This window comes from Spizellomyces punctatus, assembly GCF_000182565.1.
Source record: "Spizellomyces punctatus DAOM BR117 chromosome Unknown supercont1.1, whole genome shotgun sequence".
Taxonomy (NCBI): Eukaryota; Fungi; Chytridiomycota; class Chytridiomycetes; order Spizellomycetales; family Spizellomycetaceae; genus Spizellomyces; species Spizellomyces punctatus.
Window position 1 is genome coordinate 386,266 of NW_015971537.1, and position 22,153 is coordinate 408,418.

The window sequence follows — 22,153 nt, forward strand, 5'->3', positions numbered from 1 at the left end:
GCTTTAACCTTCTTATTATATATACACAAACAAATAACATGCAATACCACAAAATGTTGCAGGAATCAAAGTAAGTTACGACACTTGACGAGAGCTCTAATCAATATCACTCTCTATGGCCGTCTAGCTATATATCAACAGATTACATAACGCCTTGCCAGCATAATTAGACCAGTTTCTTCTACATCAAGAGGGCAAAAGCAGCGCCGAGGGCAGCGAGACCAACAGAGGCCATGCCGGCAGCGGAAACTTTGACGGCACCGCTTTGGTTACCAGCCTGGGGTTTGGCGGTGCTAGATGGGGTGGACGACGAAGTCCTGGCGGCCGAGGTGGTGGAAGGTCTGGCAACCGCTAGATACACCACCAAAGTCAATTTCAAACGCGTCCATGACACACGCGCCAAAATGCATTGTTTACTTACTGCCAGAGGGCAATGGGATGGGCGTAACGCTACCGCTGGGAATAGGCAAGGCCGTGAGGGTTCCGGGAATAGAAGCGGTGGCCGTGCCAGTGGCAACGGGAAGAGCGGGAAGAGTGCCAGTGGCAAGCTCAGTGGTAGCAGCAGGACCGTCCTCAGTGGTTTCTTGAGCCATGACGGCAGGGGCCGCAAGGGCAAGGACAGCAAGGACGAGACTCTTGTTAAAGTGCATAATGAATGTGTGTTTATTGAAAGTGCAAGTAGGATGAAGGGGGGAATTCCAACAGCCGATCCCCTTTTTATATCCGTTCTAAAACCGCCATCGGCTGCCCTGCGCCGCTCCGCCCCCTTTTGCTCCTTCCCGCCCTTGTTAAACCCGACAAGCAACAGCAACAACAAAAAGTCTTGGCCACTTTTCCCAACACAGCGCTCGATGACGAGAACCGCGCCCATCTTCCAATCTCACCTAATATGACTCATTATGAACTAAGCCCCCGTCCCGCAAAAATAAGCGCGCAAAATCGCTGCAAATTTTTCGCTGTTCCCCTCAGCCGCGAACCCATCCCTTGCCGCTTTACATCCGCGACCACGGACTCCTCTCCCAAAGTGGGCAATGATTATCAACGTCACAGCCACATGGAAGCTTATGCGCCCACGTCCCATCCACGTGCACCGCGCTCAATGAAACGGAATTGGATCCAAAAGTGGCAATTCACATTCCATTCCTGGATTATTTTGGCGACTGAACACGGACCAGTGACGTTTAGTTCCAGATCACTCCCGTCAGTGCTCGGCGATAGCTCGTCAATAAGTGATCGTCAATCATGCGTGCGTTCATGGTAATCTCTGAAAAATAGTTTGGCATGGATCGGAGCAACACATGGCGTTGTTGTTCTTGCGGAGCACTGTGGCCATCGTCGCCTTGCCCCTCGCTTTCCAAGCCATCTGCCACAGCCGTTTGAGCGCTTGGAACCACGTCGTCTTGTGGGGACCCATCTTTCCATTCTCGCAAGTAGTAGAGCATGGCAGGTGTCAGTAGCACCTTCATCTCGCCTTCATCACATGGCGCACTGCCATCGCCGGGGCTGCCCGTGCTCCGTGATGCCGTCGCTTCAACCGATTCGGACACTGGCGCCTGCTCTACATTCGTCGCTTGGTTGCCTAAATCAATCTCCAGCTTGCGTGCTGTGTGCCGCTTCCAGCGCATGTAGCCAACTTGGCTAAAAGCTGCTATTGCGGCTGAAACGAGCGTGAATCGGAATGTGTACCGACGGAGAGCGATCCGAGAGGCATACGTCAATGTAACTGTCAGAAGCGTGGATGTTTGCCCAATGTCCTACTCAGACAGTCAGTGGAACATGTCTTCTGAAAGCCTGTATGAGCAAAACATACCTTTTTCAAATCTGTCATCCACTGCATCAACCGGCGTCTGCATCGCTGCAGCACCGTAGGTTCGGGCGGAATGAGTCCTGCTTCCTGCAGTGACACCACAGTTTCGCCCGCAACTTCAGCGACTTGGACGACGGTTCCATGTGCAGTGGTTGCCACTGTTGCAATAGTCTCTTTGGCCGCGCTTCTGCAACAACAACAAATGCTTCAATGTTCAACTCGCCTCCTAGTACCCCGCACAAGTGCACTTACGCAACGCTCCCGACGGATCTGCGTACTGTACTGACTACCTCGCTCTCCCAAGCGCGGATCACAAAACTTGTTCTCGGATTCGCCTCCAAAGCACCGTAGACGCTTTCCATCTGCTTATGCCATGCCTCGCTCAACAGTTTTCTATGCTGATTTTCCTTGCTAAACTTTTGCAACTCTCGCAACAGCCAAATGAGATTTTTCTCGCTCAGGGCAGGTACAACATCGTAACCAAGTACAAGAGAATCGACGACTTGTTCCGCGCGGTAGGTTAGGTCTTCTGTGCATATCGCGGGAGTAGCAAAACATACACCGCGTACAGATGGGAAATGTTCTTTGTAAGGCGGGGAGGTAAGAAGTAAGGTGAGAAGGGAGGCAATGCCAGCTCCCAGGCTGTGTCCAGTCACAATAATGTCAAAATTGGGATGAATGTGACGGAGATGAACCAGTTGCGGAAAGACGCGTTCGAGGAGCTTATGTGCAAGGTGTGACATGCCTTGATGAGCATATCCGCCAAGGAAAGGCTCACAGTCCATTTTGAGGTCAATGACTGCATCGTGTAAGCTGGCTGTCCCGCGTATCGCAATAATGATCTATGCAATATTCGGTACATAAATATTCAATCCCTGACAGCACTCGAGAAGCCACACCCACCTTCCAGTTATTCACATCAACCGCCAAAAAGAATGCAGGACAGTCTGCACTGGATTCGTGCACAACATCAATAATCGCGTCTGAGGACCGAAGATTTGGACAGCGTTCCAATATGGTTTTCACGTCTGGATCATACGCTGCATGTGCAAAATCGATACAGTACATGAACCTGTTTTGAAGGATTAACAGCCTTGTCCAACTGACAAAATGATCGCTTGCTTTCCTCGCACCTGACTTTACCTCTCGTACGGTTCCCGCTCAGTGACACGCGGCATTTGTTTAAAGATATCCTCAGAGTCTAACGACACCTCGTCGTCAAGGCGTTTCTGGATTTGATAGTGGCAATACATTCCAATGCACAGCAGGAGCTCGCCGATATCTAATGGCGGTACCTGTACAAACGCGTGAGCAAAGTATTGGTACTTTCTTGACCCAGAAATCCATAGCTAACCTCATGTGCATTCCTAGACAATACAGTCATCAGCAACCCAGCAACATCTCGAAACATCTCCACATCAAATGGCAACGCATTCTTGACCGCCTCTGCAACATTCTGCACTCCCGTTGTTACTGTTTCACCCACAGTCTGAACGCCCGTGACGACTGCTTGAGACGCCACGACAACTGGTTGGGAATTGACTATTGTCTCTGCTGCGACGGACACGGTTTGCGGGACCGTTGACATTGAGACTGTGATCTGTTCCGTTAGAGATTGGGGGCGGGCCAGTGGAGGTGTTGGTAAAGAGTCGATGTAGGTTGGAAGGCGTGTGAGGTGAGAGGGTAGAAAAGCTGGTAGTGACGTGGGTCTTGGTGGAATGCTTGTGGATGGATCGGTGTTCAATGCTGGTTGCGGTAGTGAGGAACTCTTTTGTGGCGATGGTTCGTCCGCTTCATCGAGTTGTTGAGTATCCAAAGATCCCACTAATGGAGATCCACCAGTCCTCTTTGAGGATATCATACTGTTTGCACGCATTACAAGTAGGTTTGTTTAAACAAAATTGGGAGAGCTGGGGCGGAAGACACGACAGTCAGTTTATCTAAACGCTTTAGCATGATGTCATCCCTCCTGGCACGTGATCATATTGCCTGAAGATCCTTTCTCGTCTTCAAACGATGTTTAACCTTCGAGTGAAGAACAAAGGATTTTTGGAGGAAAGGTTTGAGCATTCGCAGCAAGTTTTCTGCCCACTAAAAGAATCAAAGATGGAAAGGATTGCATCCTAGGCCTAGTAATGTAGCGCTCGAGCTTATGTCCTGCCTTACATATTGTGCATAGTGCAGATGAGATCTTTGAATAATGAAGATGTGATAAAGATGCTTGGCAGATGATACCCAAAAAACCTTTCTTAAACCTCCCATTGAAATGCTTTCAATAAAGTACGCAAATGAACAAGTCCATCGTTCGCCATAACGCGCGGCAAATAAATTTGGGTTAGCATTTCCCCACACAAGGTTTTGACGCAAGCTTCGCAACACCTTTCCACCAACAAACGCTTTAAAGGAACGCATCTTTTATCACAATGTACGATGCAATCTTGTCTGCCCTTGGCGACGACGAAGGTATCCCCGTTGAACCCCGAACAGACTGTCCTCACGTCAAAGACGCGGTGACACCTCTCCCATCCAAACCACATATCTCAAGTACGTAAAAAGACGATTGTAACAAGACCTTACTTGTTGATTCTTTTTAACAAACTGAACCAACATTTAGTTAAAACACCCTGCACATCCTGCCAAGATACCTCTGAAAATTGGGTATGCGTAACTTGTCACGACACGTTTTGTTCGAGGTATGTCAACCTTTTCTCGTTTATGATGATCAAAAGCAGTCAGTACCTCACAAACCATCAAAAGATTTGTACAAGGACATATGCAGGTGCATTTTGATCAAGGTGATCAGAGTTTGCGTATGCTCATTTTCGATTTGTGTAAGCTGACTGGTTTTTTTTTTTTGCAAGTCCGTCACCACATTGCGGTTAGTTACAGCGATTTATCAACCTGGTGCTACACATGCAACGACTACATTGACGACCCGGTAATTGAAAGTTTTCTTTTTTTATTGCTGTACCATCATTCTCAAATGCGAGCATAGGCCGTCGATCCAATTCGGTCCCTTCTCCACAAGGAGAAATTTGGGGAGCCTCTTCCAGAACGAAAGCGAAACGATCAGGCTGGGTCTAGTACTCTTTTGGTCACGATGCAGGAAGCTGGAGATGCCAAAGGAAAAGGAAAAGGACGGGCAGTGTGAATAGTTGGATATATATTTTTTTTTTTTGAAGAGTGGTTGCATCATGCTGACCTGTTGAGGCCTCTTGACCATTCCTGTGATGTCAACCTAATCTACCGTTGCCCGGCGCATAAGAGAAGGCATCTAACCAACCAAGAAACCGACATCACATTCATGATTCATGTATTACAGTTTGACCAAGAATATCGGCGGCGGTATGATAAACACTATTCTACGCCTTTTTGGCCAAATACTCTTTCCACCACTGCTCAAATGGTACGCACGAAACATTGATTCCGATTTGCTCCAGCCGTGTAGTCGCAAGATGTGCATCGTGTGGGCGTGATGCTGCTAACAATAATGAGAAAAAGTAAGAGTATATGGGAACAATGGATACAGACCAACAGGTTCCTTTGGAGCGTCCCGCAGTGGTGTCAAATGCGAATAAGGAAGATTTGAAAGTTTTGCTATCGTTTCTGTATGAGCGTCATCAGAGTTTGAGACATTGATGCATTATCGCTAGCAAAAACTTATGATCCCAAGGAAGGCATACCGCATATACTGTATTTACTCATCTTTTCCTTGGAGCTGAAATGGTAGATTCCAGACAGCTGCTGCTTGTTCAATGCGACCTTGTCTAAATTGCGTACATGATGGAATTTAACATTTGGTGACTAAATGATCAAAGAAGCATTGATATGATGAATCTAACCTGCCATTTGTTTGAGGATTTTGGCCACATCAGCGACATTTGTTGGATACCGGACTTGATAGTCATCCATCGAAACTGGCGCATCCGACTTCTGTAATAAAGTAAAAGTTGTAAAAGGTCCTACATTCAAGACTGCTATTCTGGCCACACATTCCATCAATGTACCTTAATCACATCGAGGAGAACGTTCACCGCCGATTCGCCATTATATTCCACTTCTCCGTATAGAATCGGTACGCGTAGAATCGCTGCACTTGGATTCACTCTTTGCACAGCTTCTTCTCCGGCGTACTTAGTTTGTCCTAGACAAGAGGTCTCAATCGCACGAATGGACAATACATGAATAACCCAGAAATCGGCTTCTTACCATAAAAGTTCAAGGGGTTCACCTGATCTTGAGGTTCGTAAGGAGGGTTTGTCCCGTCAAACACGTAATCGGTAGATATGTAGACTAGCCATGCGTTATTGTCCTTTGCAGCTTGGGCAAGATTCTCTGTTGCAGCAACATTGAGCTAGTTTAAAGCAAAAGGATGAGTATCTTATTATCAATGCTCTTGTGCCCTGTTCATGAACCCACCTGTTGAACTCCCTCACGATTATTTTGTGCTACATCTGGTCGACGCTCTGCCGCGCAATGAATGATAATTTGGGGCTTTTGCTCTGCTACGAACGCCTTCACCGCTGCAAAGTCGGTAAGGTCCAACTACAAATGACGGACCATACAACATATAAGAATGCAGAGGGCTAAAAGAAACCATTAAAGAGACCCGAGAGAGCAGATCTCACCTTTCTCAAGTCTTCTGTCGCCCTTGAATAGGCCGTTCCAACGACTGTATTATGAATGAAGAGTTACATTCCCTATGAAACCTCAACAAGGCCCATATACACGTACCATCATATCCTCCTTCCTTGAACGCTTTTACGACGGCGCGACCCAGTAGTCCCGAAGCGCCAGTGACGACCACACGAGGAGGGTTCGATACGATGAGCGGCATAGTGTTGTTTGCAATTCGGCAAGAGCCAGTAAGCTCGAACATTGGGACTTTGCCGTGAGATGAGTCACGTCGGTTGCGTAATCGATCGCCAGCCTCACGCTGGCGTCTTGCATGCGGGCGCTGACAGAGAGCGTAGGTGAAATTCCAACTTCTGAAGCTTGTAACAGCAATATATCGTAACATATTCAGCCATTACGAGATGCTGTTGAGTGCTTTCTTTGTGTATACTAAAAATCCAGGTTTAGCATCTTGATAGATGGACATACAAGTTGTCGTGCATAACATGACCTTCTCTCATAGATGGACATACCGCTCTATTTGTGGATGGGGTAGAAACTGTTTTGAGTAAGATCATCTACTAGTAGGTCGACCATCTTGCAGTCTTCCAGAACAGCTACCAGCGATTGCATCCACCATCGACTTTCCAGAACTGCCCTACTATGGAAAATATACCGGGAATTGTTGCTCACAAATGCGGAATATTCGACACTACCTACAGATTGCACCATGTGGATATGTGAAATTGGAATACCGTAGATCCGTTTGTGGCCAACGACAAGCCAATAGTCGCTCTACACTCTCTCAGCCGTGAAATTTCCTACCAGCAATCTAAACATAACGTACGCCGGTCAAACACAGACTCTCGCTTGCAATCTCATCTCTACAATGTATCAAATGAAATGGTGCACGTACACACTCTTTGATCCCGCTGTCGATATTGAAGATCTACACAAACCCAAATCTCCCCAGTCCGAGCTGAAATAAGCGTAATGCAAAAACTGGAACCAGCATGGCGTGAGATGGCGAGGTGCCAAGCAGCCAACGTCACTGACAGAACTTTGGATGGGGTCGATATTGCCTTTCCTTTGGAGACCGCGTGTTCATGATGCATTCGACAGACTCGCATCGTGGACAGGGACATTGTGGTGTGCCAGATCCACTGTAAACTCTCTTGGTAAAGAGCACTCCGTTCTAGTTTCCATTTATGATGCATACGACGTACATGCCTACGACGACAGCTATCTCATCACATTTGTTCGATGCTACCTGCATTTTGGATAGATGCTGGCCTTGCCTAGAAAGTTAAAGTAAGAGCGGAGTACGCGTTGCTAAGCCACTAAGTAAAGGCCGTTTTTTGACAGCTGCAGTCTTGGATGGAAAAAAGTACCTTATCTTTTTGGAACTTTTTCAGACAGGTTTTCAAAATAAGTGAAAAGAAAATTATGGATGTAAATAAGGAAGCAGTTGAATTGATGTCCCCGCAAGTGTCCGAGCGCTCTTGCGAACATCCCGTACTGATCCTTACGACCTCATTCATCGGCAACATACGGCTTTTCATCTCGCCTACAGGGTGAGCACTCTGCCAGTAACATCATGAGCAATTCGAAAAAGAGTATGATCAAAGCATTCAAGAAAGCGATTTCGAACAGTTTTTCACGAAAGCGCCGACATCAGAGTCTAGTACGCAGGTGGTGGAACGTATCAGAGGAAAGCGAAGTCTCGGCCTCTCCCAGCTTGGCCCTGGATCCATCAAGGCCTGTCCTTTCCACGTCAGGTCACTCCCACACCGGCAGCAACATAGAGGTCAATCTAGATGAGCCGACCACTTTGCAAAAGCGTCGCATGGCAGAACGAATGCTCTGCTTCCAGGATCCCATCACAGGAATTTGGGGCCGGGTGCCATCGGGGTCGAGCCACAGTAAAGCGTCGACCAAGAATAAACAACACCGTGCTACTCTGCTTGATGTGAAGATACCTACTCCCTCTTTATCCATACCATCTGAGCATGTACTTTCCACAACAGTAGACCGGAGCAAACGTAGTGTCGACATCCCTCCAAGACAATTATCATCCACCGTATCTGTTCGTCGAAAATCGTCTCTCTTTTTGTCACGATCGACATCCCAGCGCACATTTCTCACGACCCGATCCCGATCCCGTTTGTCAAGATCTGTATCCCAAGCCTCCACCGGCACCAAGAAAAGTGCCTGCTCTCAAAACCGTCGGCGAAATGCGGCCATGAAGGCGCTGACGTCCATTACGGTGCTGGTACAAGAAATGCTTGACAAGCAGATGGTGATATCCGACGATGATCTAGAGGTTGTCACCGAGCATGTTGCCATGCTGCAAAAAGTTGTGACGGAATTAGAGACATCAATAGCCAGGGATAGTATCGCGCGACGGTCCACCTTTGGTAAAAACGCTGGGGGGAGGCCCCTGCGGTTTGCCAGTATCAATACCAAAGGCGACGGTGTAGAGACGTCACCTCATCCAGAGACGATGGACAATAGAGAATGGGAAGACATTCATGAATCCGAACCTGTAATACATACTGGACGCTCCGAGGACCAACCTTCATCAGCGACCGCCTTGTACCCTCACCCATTACGATTATCCACACATGCCTCATCTTGCGCAGAGATTGACTCATCAGCCCAAGGTTCCACCCATGAGTCAGATGCCGACCAACGTCGGCAAATTCCGATGGCTGTACGGCCATCACAGCCATCCTCGTCCGCATCCATTAAAGCCTACCGAAAAGTCATTCTCCGCAGCAACATCATCATCACTAATGACACCAAGATAGAATATCCTGGCCAGAATATTTCAATTTACAAAGAATCACCTACTTGTAGAAATGGGGAGTAAAATTTAGGGACGTTGGTATACAATAATGGTCATTGTAATTTTAATGCCATACTTGGCCTGTTGTGGTCTTTCAACATGCATGACAACAACCCAATTAGGCATCGTATTTAAGCTTTTACGAGTGTCCCTCGTAGGGAGACAAGTGAATGCTTTCAATAACACATATGAGGAATAACGTTAGTGCGCGGCAAGCTGGAATGTCCGTCCGTGCATTAAGCGTTATCAACATGATAAACATTGTTGACAACTTTCGACACACATGGTGCAACCGAGGGTGCAACCAAGGTGGGAAAGGACAAACCGCCGTCCGCCCCCTTCCACCCAAAAAGCTGCCCCCACCATCAAGAAAAAAAAAACAAAAGTCGGGGGGAATGTGCGCTGATCGACGGCCTCGTGAAAAGGAGAGGCCATAACATGACTGTGCAAAGTGGGTTGCCAAGCAACGGGAAGTGTTCCAGTGTTCAAATTGTCCCCTCGCCAAGTGTTCGTTGATGCAACACACACACACAAGAAACAAAGTGTGTGGAAAATGGGAGGAATTGCGCAGAAGTTTAATCCCGCAACCCACGGACGCTTTTTGAAACCTTTTTTTTTTTTTTACTTGGCCCCGTTTGAAGGAAACCCAAAAAGACCAAAACCGCTTGCAAAAAGCGACTGCAAAATTACTATTTTGACAAATAACCAAAAGTGGGGAATGAAGTGCGCGGTGTTTCTTTCAAGTAGTTCATGTGGGACGCACAGAAGGATGGAAAGTGCAGAAGGGTGGGGATTGAGGTTTGCAGCAAGAAGATAAGCACTCTTCCCATTTACAAACGACAAGGACGACGGTTGACAACTACAAGTCTTCTTGTTCAAGCAATGTGCTTTTAGTTGCAGTGGATTCTGGTCAATGTCCGATATTTGAACCCATTTTCTATGACAATTGTGGCTCCAGTAAAAACAACTACAACCACGACAGCCGCGGCGGTAGAACATTCCGCCTCACCGGTCCGTTCTTTGACCGACACGGAGGACACTTCAAGACTCGTGCGGGCCACGCAGTCTCGTAAGGCAACCTCTGTACCTCCAAAGCCGGTAGTCCCAAGTCTCATCGCACCAGGGAATTCCTGGCATACCGCTGCAAGTTCTGCTTTGTTTCCTACAAAAAATCTAAACGAACCCTACGATGGGAGTCTGTCGACCTGGCCTATGCCTTCACCCACTCTTGCATCAACAGCTTTTGTGATCGAAGACCTGGGACGAGGTCAGGAAACGTCCACCACATCAAATACGGTTGAGTCAGCTCTTGCGACAGAAGGACCTACCAGGTCCTCGTTTCAGAAGAAGCTTGGAAAGGATGTGAACGGGAGATTGGCATCTCCTGTAACGGTGACAAAGAGTTGGGAATGGTCTGGACTGCAAGAGACAACACCATCTCCAGAGGATCTGCAATCTACAAAAAAAGCGCTACCGACACCCACCGACCTGTCGCGGCCCCGCCTCTTAGAGTCCCTTTCGAATTCCCCCTTGATTGATTTTCCCAATAATTCCGAGAGTCTACCTATTGGCAATTTACTACCTTCACAGCTGCCAGAACCGGTAAACGGAATCATTCCATCAATACCCCCGCTCGTCCCGAGTCCGTCTAGCGATCCTGTGACGCCGCCCACTGATGTACCAAAGATACCCTCACCGGCGGCGAACCCACCGAGTGTTCCCAATGGCCCGACTACATCAATCACCTCTGGCCCCACTCTTCCTATTCCTTCGCTGCAGCCTGACTTGCCTCCACTGGAGAATAAGCCAGGAGTTCTTCAGCCACCTCGTTCCGGTCTTGTTAGTGCACCGAGGCCAGCCGCCGCAGACTCAGGTAACGGTGGAGACTTGTTGGGTGGGCCACCGCTATTACCACCCACGGCAGGTTCCCCATCCCTCGGGGCTGTTCCTGACAACGCTGGCGTTGTCAATGGAAATGACGGCAAGGGGAAGGACGGAAGCGGCATTAAAGGGGGGGACAGACCTGGAACGACGGACACCACTCGTAAACTGGACGCGGAACGAACAGGCACCTGGCACCCGTCGGTCGGCGTCATCTTTGGCGTGGCACTGGTCTTCTTTATAGGGCTTGCGGCGGCTGTAAAGTATCGAAAACGGCGCAGACCTCAACGACTGACTGATCGCGAGTCTTCTGTTAGTGGTAACGGGACAAGGAAGGAAGATGTGACGATAATTAGGCCAAAACCGCCCCCCTTGGAGCCCGTACACGCCATGATCGCGGTTCCAGCGCCGCCACCAACCCTACCGCTGCAATTGGATGCCTTTGCTCCTGCACTTGCGCCTATTGCATCTGTTGAACAACCAAAATACCTGAGTGAACGTGGCGATACCGCACCAGAATTTTCGACATTGGCTTCAGATGAGAATCACGTTCTCTGCAAACCTGCACCCGTCGTTGATGTTTCAAACATCAAGCCGGCCCCTTTGCCCTCGTATCCCACCTCAATACTATCTGAATCGACTGGAAGGGATGCGGATTCCATTCAGGATTCTTTGTCACTCCGACCAGATGCTTACCTTGTACTGTCACCGTCTGGAGCAGTCTATGAGACGGATGAGGGCACATTAGAGACTGGACAGAACGCTTCTAGAGCATCCGTGCAACGATCCTCTGCTTCTTCCTCAGATTACTCCAACCTTTCAATCGCTCTACATGCGATGCAACAGCCAACAAACCAATCATACCCATCCAGATCACTTGAACGTGGACGGCCAAGAGGCTTGTCGACATCGACTTTTGCTACATCTGTTACGTCGGTATGGGAAACCGATACAGAGTACAGTCTAGACTATGAATCTATTGGGGATGGGCGGTCGGATCGGAGAACGTCGGATGTTGAAATGTGCGAGTATCAAGAGATTGATAGTGAAACGGAGAGTATCGCATCGGGAAGTGTGGTACAGGTTGTGGTAGAAGCAAGGCGTTGTAGCTCGTAAAGACGAGATATTTGTAAATATGACCTTCTTTTGGAGCACTTTCACCTCGCTGTCGCTATCAAAGCATTTGCTTCTTGCTCTGGTTACATAAGCTTGTACCACGTGATTGCTCCAAGAGGTGTGGAGGTCGACGGCCTTCTTGGCTTGCCATCATAAGACAGGATCTGGGTCATTCGCTTTTTCATAGCCTCATATTGTTCAGTACAGCAACCGTAGCTGCGACACAGATTGAAAGTAGACCATAGGGATGGCCGATGCGTTAGGAAATGGCGAAAAGGGACAATACCGTGCCATTGCCAGTTACGATCCCGTCTACACCGGTAGGGATACAGGCTCTCTGTAAACTTTTCTGATTACTGAGTAGCTGACCTCGTTTTGTATACAGACGAAATTCAGCTGACAGTAGGCGACCGTGTGGCGGTGGTGCAGTCTTATGATGACGGTTAGGTGCTTGGGGCGAGAATGTTCCATAATCGAGCGGAGCTTCATACTCACTCCGCTTTTTTGTATTTCAGGATGGATATTGGCGTACAATCAAACAACTAATGCCCGCGGTCTAGTACCCTTCAATTTTCTCTCACCCGTTAAAGATACCCCTGCACCGCGAACGAAGCCCTCCATTGAAATACCGCCGCCGGTTCCAAGCAAAGATAGCCAAGAGGTGCCATCGCCTGCTACCTTGCAGAGGATATCGTCTTTGAGTCGAGAATCCAAAAAGGAGACCCCTATTCTTAGTGTTACTAATAGTGCATCGCCGCCGGACATTATCCTGGATACCGAGGCCACAGGCGGCAAGGTGCACGTGCCTCTGGATGAGCCGCGACCGTCTCAAGCCTCTCAGAAAACCTTGTACAATGGGCAAAATGGAGCACTACCAACTTCAGAGGCGGCCCCTATGGGATTGGTTGCATCTAATGTGTTCCCATCCCCAGTATCTTCCAAGCGAAGTGAAAAGGCAGTTTCCGAGGCGGATTCAGTAGCTGAGTCTGTCAAATCCGGAGTAGATACAAAGGAAGCGGACCTTGAAAGATCTTTGTCGGTCAATTCCATGGTGAATGCCGTAATGGCAGTTGCAGATCGCTCAGAAGGACAAGCTACACGACAGCAAATAGAGGATCAAGCAACACAGCCAAAACAAAAATTACAGCACCTGAATGCAAGCAAGAACGCGCGGGCGCGAAATCCGAGTGCTGTTGGGGTCTTGAAAATTGCGGTTGTAGGAGATTCCGGAATTGGAAAGGTATTTACACGTGCCGATGGAACTTTCTGAGTGTCACGCTAACAACCAGCACTTTTGATTTGCTCACAGACTTCCCTAATCCAAAATTTCCTGTCCGGACCTGAAGTAACTGCATCTCAACGAATTCCCACTACCGAGGGAAGCCATACTGACATCATACTGGCTAGTACGTCTACACATCCCACCCGGACAGAGGGCAACTACAACTTGACGTTTGTCGACACGCCCGGTTTTGGAGCACAGATGGACGCAATGGCAACTATCAAACCAGTAGTAGAGTACCATTTGGAACAGTTTAAAGTGACGGATCAGATTTTTGTTCGTGACATTGAAGAACTGAATCTCTATCGCTTCCTCATCGCTCCAACGGGAGCTCATACTCACGTGGATGTTGTGCTGTTTGGCATTTTACACCGTTTGAAACCCGTGGACATAGAATACATGAAGCGGCTGGTGCCGTATGTACCGATTGTTCCCGTTATTTTCAAATGCGACACGTTGACTTCAACGGAGCTCTATCGATTGAAGATGCATATTCTCCAGGAAGTCAAACGTGCTGGGATTGATATATACGGATTCGGAATGAGTGTTGACGAGTTGATCAACCTTGCGCGAGCTGGGGTGGATGGAGCCGTGCCATTTGCCGTCAGTACTCCGATCACGGAACGAGTTGATGGATTCGGTGGGGATGCGCAACCAATAACAACCGGGGAGCGACTGAATGAGTTCAAGCTACTTAAATCCCGCATTTTAAGTACACATGTAGACGAGATCCGAACGTTGACAGCAAGAAAGTTTGTCAAATGGCGCGAGGGTGTCAATGCCTACGAACGACAACGGCAGCTGGAAGCGGAGCGCGAAGCAGAAGAACGGGCCCGAGCACGTGCTGCAACCGCACAAGCTCAAGCCCAAGCGCATTTCAATCAGCAGCAGTACTTGTACCAGCAAGCTGTTCCTGTCACTTCACATCACCACAAGCCCTCAACAGGTGGTAAAATTCTCAACAGCCTGTTTGGGCGAAAGTCATCATCTGCGAGCACATTGTCCGTCTCCCCACCTGGATCGCTTTCCCGCATGCGTAGATCGAGTGAAGAGACCGCGACATCGGAAAGGAGTGGATTCTTTGATCGCGGGGGTGGAGGGACAAAACGCATGGGAGGGGCATTTACTGGCAAGAGGGAGTAAAGTGAGCTGCGATGCACCCTTGCAGTTGGGGCACCAGAAGTTGCAGATCTTTTGTTTTGGCGAACTACAAAGAGAATACCGCCAGTCTAAATTTGGGGGGTGAGCATGATTTTTTTTTACACAAAGACGTTTTTCATTTTCCATAGAGGCATATAGATGGGCTTGCCGATTTTGGACACGTATAATCTGTTGCAATTCAATTGTCATACTTTTTTTTGTTCATCATAACTATTACAAGACCTGTATTGTTATCCAGCCATCAGTGGGTTTTTAAACTGCTGTTGCCCACCTTTGGCTTACGCAGGATCGGAGAATGCATGACTGTGCCACCCGGCTGAAGGCACAGGTTGCATGGAGGAACCAATGTTGGATGGTTTTAAAGACGAGGACGAGGACAGCATGAGGATGAGGATGAACAACCACCACGGCGGATAACAGCACCCAAGCGTCAACGTCTAGGAAACATGGACCATGAGCGACTTATACGGGACGGCGCCCTTGAAAGCCCTGTGGATCGGAGCTTGTGTTCACAGTCTGGTTTGCCCTCAGTTGACTCCCCTTCACAGGTGATATTTGACTCGAAGACCCTGCCCACAAGAATGCGTGCCGGCACATCACTGCCACTACCCCTTCATGTAGTCACCCCACTGGTTCCCTCTGTGACACTGGCCAAACAGCTCGGCGTCAAGGCGGTCTACTTTAAGCTAGATGCGCTTCAGCCAAGCGGGAGTTTCAAGATCCGAGGGATTGGCCAAACTATCGCCAAATACTACCAGGCGCACCCCAACCTCAAGATTATTGTGTCATCTTCTGGCGGTAACGCGGGAATGGCCGCCACGGTAGCGGGTGTGGCTTACAATTTACAAGTTCGTGTCTACGTTCCAAACAGCACCCCAGTCATGATGATCGAGCGACTACAGGCAGCTGGGGCCGATGTCATTGTGCATGGAAGTGTATGGGATGAGGCGCATGCAGAGGCGATGAGATTCGTGGCATGTCAAGAGGCAGGTAGTGCGTTGTTGGTGCATCCTTTTGAGGGAGACGATCTAGTAGACGGACATTCGACCCTTGTGGCGGAGATTGCTGTGCAGTTACCGCCAGGCATTGTTCCCGATGTAGTGGTTTGTGCGGTAGGTGGGGGTGGTCTGTTAAGTGGGATTTTGAAGGGGCTGAAGAGCATATATCATGGGAAATGCAGGTTGCCAGTGGTGGTTGGAGCTGAAACTGAGGGCGCAAGGTCATTTGCGTTGGCGGTTGCGATGGGGTACCCACTTCGCCTCCCTGGTGGAATCACGTCCATTGCCAAATCCCTCGGTGCTCTTCAGGTTTCTGATCGTGTGATGGAATTGCGAGACACATATGGAGCACCAAGTGTCCGATCACTTGTGGTAACAGACGCACAGGCCGTATGTGGATTAGTGAATTTTGCAGATGAGTTTAGAATTTTAGTAGAGCCCTCCTGCGGCGCCGGTTTGGCAGCCTGTTATTCGCCAGAAACATTGAAAAGCGTTGTACCAGAATTGAATTCTGAGAGTGTCGTGGTAGTTGTAGTGTGCGGGGGATCAATGGTGACAACAGCACTGATAGCAGAGTGGAGGGAGACTTTTGACGTGTGACGACTCTGGGTTGGCTAACTTTGGTGAGTATATTGTAAACATAGAGAAAAAGCCCAGTACCGCTATGAACAGCATGACATAGCGTGAAAATTGTGAATAGTTAGAAAGAAAAATAATGTACATTCTAAATGCAAAAATGGTATCTTATAGCCCACGTCTGGGTCGGGAAATGTCTTTGTCCAAGATGATCTGGCGGACGTGATCCCATTCCTCTTTTTTCAAGAGTTTACGCTGAAGCTCGCTCACAGGTACACTCAAAATCCCTTCATGGTCGGGGCTCATCAGTGTTTTTAGGGTATCTTCATCCAAAATGCCAACAAGGTCCAACCGAGGTATACACAAACAGTCGCATGGTTGCATTGCGATTGCAGAAAGATCCAGTCCTGCCGCAGCCGACCCCGCCTTGGAGATGACAGGCTGGTTCTGGTTTTGTAACGCTTCTACCACCGAAATCCTCCTCTCCGATGTGGAGACAAGGAGTTGTAGTTTGGCGGCGGAGATGTTATGCATGCGGTAGGTTACAGCTTCGGAGCGATCAAGATGGAGACGGGGAAAGTAATCACCAGGGTAAAAGTTGCCGATGGAAACAACTGCTGGACTTTGCATCGTGTGAACGCTTGGCGGGCCAGGTGTGTCATCTTCTTCTTGCGAAACTTGACGTGCAGCGGTTTCCGGATCTTTGGAAACGATGTTCCCGTCCATCATGTCAACGATTCGAACAGCTTTACATTGTCCTCTCATCAAGAAAACTATCAAATCTCTTTCGTAAGGCGCTACGACGGTAGTATCTACCTCGAATCGAACTGCCTTTGCAGCCTTGGCCAGTTGCACAATGACTTCCTTGCTGGTTCGCCGGAAGACAGGAAGTGATGATAAGAAGGATATTCTGTTGTGCAGCGCGCTTGGGTCCACATCCTGAGACGCGAGATGGGCCAGATAGTCCTCCCTCTCTATTCGTATAAACTCACAAGGTGTCAAGGTGGTGACTGTTTCGCTCCGAAGGTCTGTGGACTGTGAGAGTGCATATTCGCCGAATGCAGCTCCGGGATTCAAATAACGTTGGATGTGTCCTCTAGGGCGGTCAGAAAGGAGGTTGTTTGCGATGGAGCTCCGCCTCTCAGGGACGCTCTCCCAATCAGAAATCTTGTTGCTTAAGCACGTCCCGCTCAATATGTAAAAGTAGTTCCAAGCATGATGCCCAGCTTTCACAACCACTCGGCCCTCGCCCACTCTTTCGAATCTTGCGATGTGAGCCATTTCACGACGTACTCGTTTGCTATGTTTGGCAAATGTCATTGGAAGACAGCGGCAGAGCATTGTGTCAAGTCTACTTTCTTGCTTAGCGGTCCGTTCTGCGGCGGCTATTTGAATTAAACTGGCAATCTTTGAAGTTATGGCGGCTGTGTCTCGGAGATTTAGGGACGTCAGATGGGAGTGGAGAGAGGGAAGAGCGGAATTTGCGTTGGCTGTCGCGGTTGTAAATTGGAATAGGGCCGCCATAGCCGACGTTGGTTCATTTTGGCTTTCATCATTGTCTTGATCCTTTCCCCTATTTTTGGATGCCCGGAAAATAAGAGTCGCGCGAAGGATCTTGCGAACTGTGCCAATGGCGTAAGTCCAATTCTGCCTTGCACGCAGAGATTCGATTCGCCCACTCCGCGCTCGCGGAAGAGTTGTGGCACTGTTGTTGACGCTGATCGAGGGACTTGTAGCCAAAGATCCCGACACATCCGCTTCTCGCAATGTCACTGCGGAACTACTAGCCCAGTCGTCATCATGGGATGTCGATTCTTGTGTACTGCTTCCTTTCATTTTGTGCAAAATTCGTTCAAATTGCTTATCGTACTTTCCAGCTAGGATTCCATCTACGTCAAGGCGTGCGACATCCGCCCGGAGCTTTTTAACACTCAGCTCGGACGCAGCATCGAATGCCGCATGCTTGGCTCCAATAAGGTGTTGCTGCAATGCCGCTCGTCTATCACCGCCATGGCCAATTGTTGCACGACGCTTAACTTTTGGCAGATGTCCTGTCAATGGAGGCTGTATATTCTTATCCGTCAGAGTGGGAGATGTCACGGATTCAACGCTCGTCACAGGCGGTGTGAAGTAATTTCGAGTCAAGCTTTCATTGTCGTAAAACTGGCCTTCGCCTAATACATTTACTATATCTCCAAACATCCCAGCCTCCCTTGCGATCATGGCCTTTGTACTTGGTAAAGCAGAGGATGCGCGCCGTCTACGAAGGGATGCATCGAAAGGTGGGTCCACCTCTGCAGGTGAGGGACCCTGACTTTGGCAAAAGCCAGTGGTATCTAAGCTGCAAGTTATGCTGCGACGATGAGCTTGACGCCGGGAGTCTGGTACTTGCAGGAGCGAAGAATTTGTATTGGACAGCTTTGGGGCATTTTTTGGCCTGTCAGATGCTGTCGCAGGAAGGAGCTGCTGCAAGCTTTTTGGTTTAATGGAAGAGGAACGTCGCCGCTCGGAGGCTACGTGATCAAAGTGGTCTGCCGGCGATGAGACGACGATGGGTGGATGACGAGAAAATGCTTTCTGTGGAAGGACTGCAGGAAGCATAACTCATATGCGAATGGAAAGTCAAATGGAAGGTCAGGAAATCGCCAAGATCCACAGGCTTTGAATACCAAGGACCACTTGGAGGATCTTCGAACCCGAATGCATCTCCATGGGGCGGCCCTGACGTAGTCATCCCTGAGATTTTCCCGCGAACCTCGGGAGAAAAGCGCCTTTCATTTGCTATAAATTGTCCCCATCCATAACATATCCTCAGATCTCCGATGCTGAGTCAGCATACCCTTGGGGTATCCAAAAACAAAATGAACTAGACCCTGTTGCACGTCTCTGCATTGGACCCACGGCCAATGTGCAAATGCAAACAAACAAGCTCAAAAGGAAGCGTCACCGCAGGAGTCAAACACGGATAACTCTGAAAAAAGAGCGACGAGAGCAACGAAACCCAAAAGTCGCTGTCTGGTCAAGAGTGGCACAACGAGTATAGCCGAACGCGTTTTTGAATTTCAGACGGGCTTTGTCTTCCAGCGTTCGTCGTCCTCGCAAGTAGCAAAATAAACTGTGTCGAGTACCCAGGACGACATAACGCAAACATCCCGATCATGCCCATGAAACATACTACAGAAGACCTGGCAGCCGCAAGGGCCACCAGCACATTTGATGTATCTAAAATGACGGACATCGTTCATGGACCCCGCAGAGCCAAAACGTTGCGCTTTCTAACAGACCTTGCCAAGAATGATCACATATTGCGCAAGGACGATCGGCCATATCTTGGTAGAACGGAGGTTAGGCTCTCTGGTGTGGCTAGTAATGCTGCCTATCATAGTCAATAATCTTTTGTTTTGGGACATTTTTCAGCGATTTTATCGATCTATGCAAATTCAGAAGCGATACATTGAACTTCGCAATCAATATGGTATTATTCTCGCTTTCCTTTTTGACAGCTTAATCCCAAGGCCAACATGTTTCATTTAGGCTTTGATGTTGAGGAACTCATGTATTTTCGGTGGATTTATGACGAATACGCCTTTACGGATCTCCACGAGCTCATGTTTCTTCCGACGCTGCGCGCCCAGGCATCCGCCGAGCAATTAGCAAAATGGATGCCGGAAGCCGAAAACTTCAAATGGATCGGGTGCTATGCCCAAACGGAATTGGGACATGGGAGCAATGTGAAAGAATTGGAAACTCGGGCCGTGCTAGATTTGCAGACTGATGAGTGGGTTTTGGACACGCCAACCATTACGGTATAGTACATGTAGTGGTTGAAGGGAAATGCAAAGCCCATCATTACAGAATCTTGGGGTAACACATGCTCTTTCACAATGCAGTCTTCGAAATTCTGGATAGGGGCTTTAGGACGAATGGCTACGCATGCAATCCTCATGGCTCAACTGGTCATCAAGGGACAATCGTTTGGTAGGTCGATGGTGGTGACTTCTCTTTGCAGGTATCACCCATTTTGACGCCTTGTTTTAACAACCAGGTATCCACCCCTTTCTTCTCCCTCTTCGTTCTCTGAAGGATCATACAGTTCTCCCGGGAATTACCATTATGGATATTGGTCCAAAAATTGGTGCAAACTCACAGGACAATGGTTTCATGCAACTTAAAGGCGTTCGCATTCCAAGAGAAAATATGCTTATGCGGTATTCGAGGGTCACTCGTGAGGGTGCCTACATCAAGCCGCCGCATGATCGTCTCTCTTATGGCACTATGACCTACGTGCGTGTTACACTGGTAGATCAATCCTTCTTTTACCTGTCAAGGGCTGTGACGATCGCTACCCGGTACACAGCCGTCCGTCGCCAGAACCGCGATCAGAGTATCAGTGGCATGGATGGAGGAGAGGTTACTGTCATGGATTATGGAATGGTCCAGGTACAAATGTGTTGCAGCCTGTCACAGTTATGCATGCTGTTTATTGATTGTCTTTACGACATCTTCTAGCATCGTCTCTTCCCTCTCATTGTTTTATCCTACGCTTTTGCATTCACAAGAGACAGAATGACTGCCATGTACCATCAAATGATTAAGCAAATTAATGACGGAGACATGAGTATGCTTGCCCAAGTCCATGCAGAATCATCCGGACTGAAAAGTTATTGCACACTTGTGGCTGCGGAAGGAATCGAAGAGGCCCGTCGAGTATGCGGAGGGCATGGGTATGCAAGTTTTTCATGTTGCCCGGAAAGCGGTGCTAAGAGTCAAGTGACCATAACTTGTATCATTAGGTACTCCCAGGCATCTGGAATTCCCGGCTTCTACGGCACTTTCCTTGCCAGCAACACTTACGAGGGCGAGAACTACCTATTAACGCAGCAAACAACAAAATATCTTATCCGACAGCTTCGATCCTTCCAATCCAAAAAGACTGGTGATCTCTCCCCGGATACTGCATACCTCCAGCGAGCCACTTCCGCCGACTTTGGAAGTGAGAAAATTCAGAGCACAAAGAAAGCAGACCTTGCATCTCGTTCCGTCCAAGCCCACGCTCTCGAGCACCGCGCAGCACGTCTCGTCTTGGAGGTAGCCGACATGGATGCGGTATCTGGGCGACGATGGACCGATTTGAATGTGGCCATGGCCCGTGCCGCTAGGGCACACTCTCAACTGTTCGTGTGGCGAGCATTGGCTGAAAAGGTGGACAGTGTGAAAAGGAGCGGTCCGGAGGAACTCGTGAGCATTTTATCCGAAATGCGAGACATCTACTTTTTGTGGATTTTGACCGGAGCAGATGCTGGTGATTTCCTTGAGGACGGATATGCGCAAGGTGCTCAAGCGAGAGATCTCTTGGCGGAAAAATTGAAGAATATGCGCAAAAATGCGGTTGCTCTTGTCGACGCTTTCGACTGGGATGACTATGTGAGCGATTGGCAATTTCCTCAGATCTGGACCAAATGACCTTGCTGATAAATGTGTTCTTTTCAGGTACTCGACTCTGCATTGGGTAGGTATGACGGAAAAGTCTACGAGGCTCTCATTGAGTTCGCCAAGAAGGAGCCGCTCAATAAGCAGCCAGTGGTGTTTGGCTATCAGGAAATTGTACGACCGCTGCTTGATGGACAATGTGGAACATACAAACCAAAATCCCGACTGTAGATAGAAGGTTAGATAGAACAGGGTAGCATATTATCGTAGCAAGTACCGTCTATTATCCGACATATTCAAGATCGCGGTTATTTTTTATCGTAACATGTTCATTCGCTGTGGCCCATCGAACTTGGTCAATCCTTGGCTCCTGGATCGTTATCTTCCATCGGGGAGGTCCCTGCACGAGAGAGTGTGGCGCAGATGCTGACTGATCGCTC

General features: G+C 48.7%; 10 protein-coding genes across 10 annotated transcripts; 6 read left to right on the plus strand and 4 right to left on the minus strand.

Moving 5' to 3' along the window:
* Positions 1–181: 181 nt before the first annotated feature.
* SPPG_00152 (uncharacterized protein) lies at positions 182–650 on the minus strand (the record flags this gene model as incomplete). Its single annotated transcript, XM_016748485.1, has 2 exons — positions 182–351; positions 422–650. 2 exons carry the CDS (start codon positions 648–650, stop codon positions 182–184), a joined length of 399 nt encoding a protein of 132 aa, XP_016612462.1.
* A 531-nt stretch (positions 651–1,181) lies between these two features.
* On the minus strand, positions 1,182–3,683 carry SPPG_00153 (uncharacterized protein; the record flags this gene model as incomplete). Its single annotated transcript, XM_016748486.1, has 6 exons — positions 1,182–1,754; positions 1,811–1,994; positions 2,060–2,649; positions 2,711–2,879; positions 2,951–3,102; positions 3,162–3,683. The coding sequence occupies 6 exons, from the start codon at positions 3,681–3,683 to the stop codon at positions 1,182–1,184; spliced, it is 2,190 nt and encodes a 729-aa protein (XP_016612463.1).
* A 453-nt stretch (positions 3,684–4,136) lies between these two features.
* Positions 4,137–5,094, plus strand: SPPG_00154 (uncharacterized protein). Its single transcript, XM_016748487.1, has 5 exons — positions 4,137–4,351; positions 4,422–4,500; positions 4,565–4,602; positions 4,669–4,745; positions 4,803–5,094. Exons 1-5 carry the CDS (start codon positions 4,231–4,233, stop codon positions 4,956–4,958), a joined length of 471 nt encoding a protein of 156 aa, XP_016612464.1. The 5' UTR covers positions 4,137–4,230; the 3' UTR covers positions 4,959–5,094.
* Positions 4,951–6,699, minus strand: SPPG_00155 (dTDP-4-dehydrorhamnose reductase). The gene is made up of 9 exons (XM_016748488.1): positions 6,542–6,699; positions 6,436–6,479; positions 6,227–6,352; positions 6,017–6,161; positions 5,815–5,951; positions 5,650–5,740; positions 5,491–5,574; positions 5,339–5,413; positions 4,951–5,285 (listed from the first exon to the last, which is right to left on the minus strand). Exons 1-9 carry the CDS (start codon positions 6,684–6,686, stop codon positions 5,170–5,172), a joined length of 963 nt encoding a protein of 320 aa, XP_016612465.1. The 5' UTR covers positions 6,687–6,699; the 3' UTR covers positions 4,951–5,169.
* Positions 6,700–8,018: 1,319 nt separating this feature from the next.
* SPPG_00156 (uncharacterized protein) lies at positions 8,019–9,366 on the plus strand (the record flags this gene model as incomplete). Its single annotated transcript, XM_016748489.1, has 1 exon — positions 8,019–9,366. The coding sequence occupies one exon, from the start codon at positions 8,019–8,021 to the stop codon at positions 9,291–9,293; it is 1,275 nt and encodes a 424-aa protein (XP_016612466.1). The 3' UTR covers positions 9,294–9,366.
* Positions 9,367–9,975: 609 nt separating this feature from the next.
* On the plus strand, positions 9,976–12,304 carry SPPG_00157 (uncharacterized protein). The gene has a single exon (XM_016748490.1). The coding sequence runs from the start codon at positions 10,209–10,211 to the stop codon at positions 12,264–12,266; it is 2,058 nt and encodes a 685-aa protein (XP_016612467.1). The 5' UTR covers positions 9,976–10,208; the 3' UTR covers positions 12,267–12,304.
* A 117-nt stretch (positions 12,305–12,421) lies between these two features.
* Positions 12,422–14,939, plus strand: SPPG_00158 (uncharacterized protein). The gene is made up of 4 exons (XM_016748491.1): positions 12,422–12,586; positions 12,652–12,708; positions 12,782–13,506; positions 13,576–14,939. The coding sequence occupies exons 1-4, from the start codon at positions 12,514–12,516 to the stop codon at positions 14,689–14,691; spliced, it is 1,971 nt and encodes a 656-aa protein (XP_016612468.1). The 5' UTR covers positions 12,422–12,513; the 3' UTR covers positions 14,692–14,939.
* Positions 14,940–15,007: 68 nt separating this feature from the next.
* Positions 15,008–16,477, plus strand: SPPG_00159 (uncharacterized protein). Its single transcript, XM_016748492.1, has one exon. The coding sequence runs from the start codon at positions 15,156–15,158 to the stop codon at positions 16,305–16,307; it is 1,152 nt and encodes a 383-aa protein (XP_016612469.1). The 5' UTR covers positions 15,008–15,155; the 3' UTR covers positions 16,308–16,477.
* On the minus strand, positions 16,308–18,967 carry SPPG_00160 (uncharacterized protein). The gene has a single exon (XM_016748493.1). The coding sequence runs from the start codon at positions 18,882–18,884 to the stop codon at positions 16,452–16,454; it is 2,433 nt and encodes an 810-aa protein (XP_016612470.1). The 5' UTR covers positions 18,885–18,967; the 3' UTR covers positions 16,308–16,451.
* A 248-nt stretch (positions 18,968–19,215) lies between these two features.
* SPPG_00161 (uncharacterized protein) lies at positions 19,216–22,064 on the plus strand. The gene is made up of 8 exons (XM_016748494.1): positions 19,216–19,627; positions 19,701–19,758; positions 19,818–20,089; positions 20,174–20,261; positions 20,329–20,723; positions 20,793–21,007; positions 21,077–21,707; positions 21,774–22,064. Exons 1-8 carry the CDS (start codon positions 19,442–19,444, stop codon positions 21,942–21,944), a joined length of 2,016 nt encoding a protein of 671 aa, XP_016612471.1. The 5' UTR covers positions 19,216–19,441; the 3' UTR covers positions 21,945–22,064.
* The last annotated feature ends 89 nt before the right edge of the window (positions 22,065–22,153 follow it).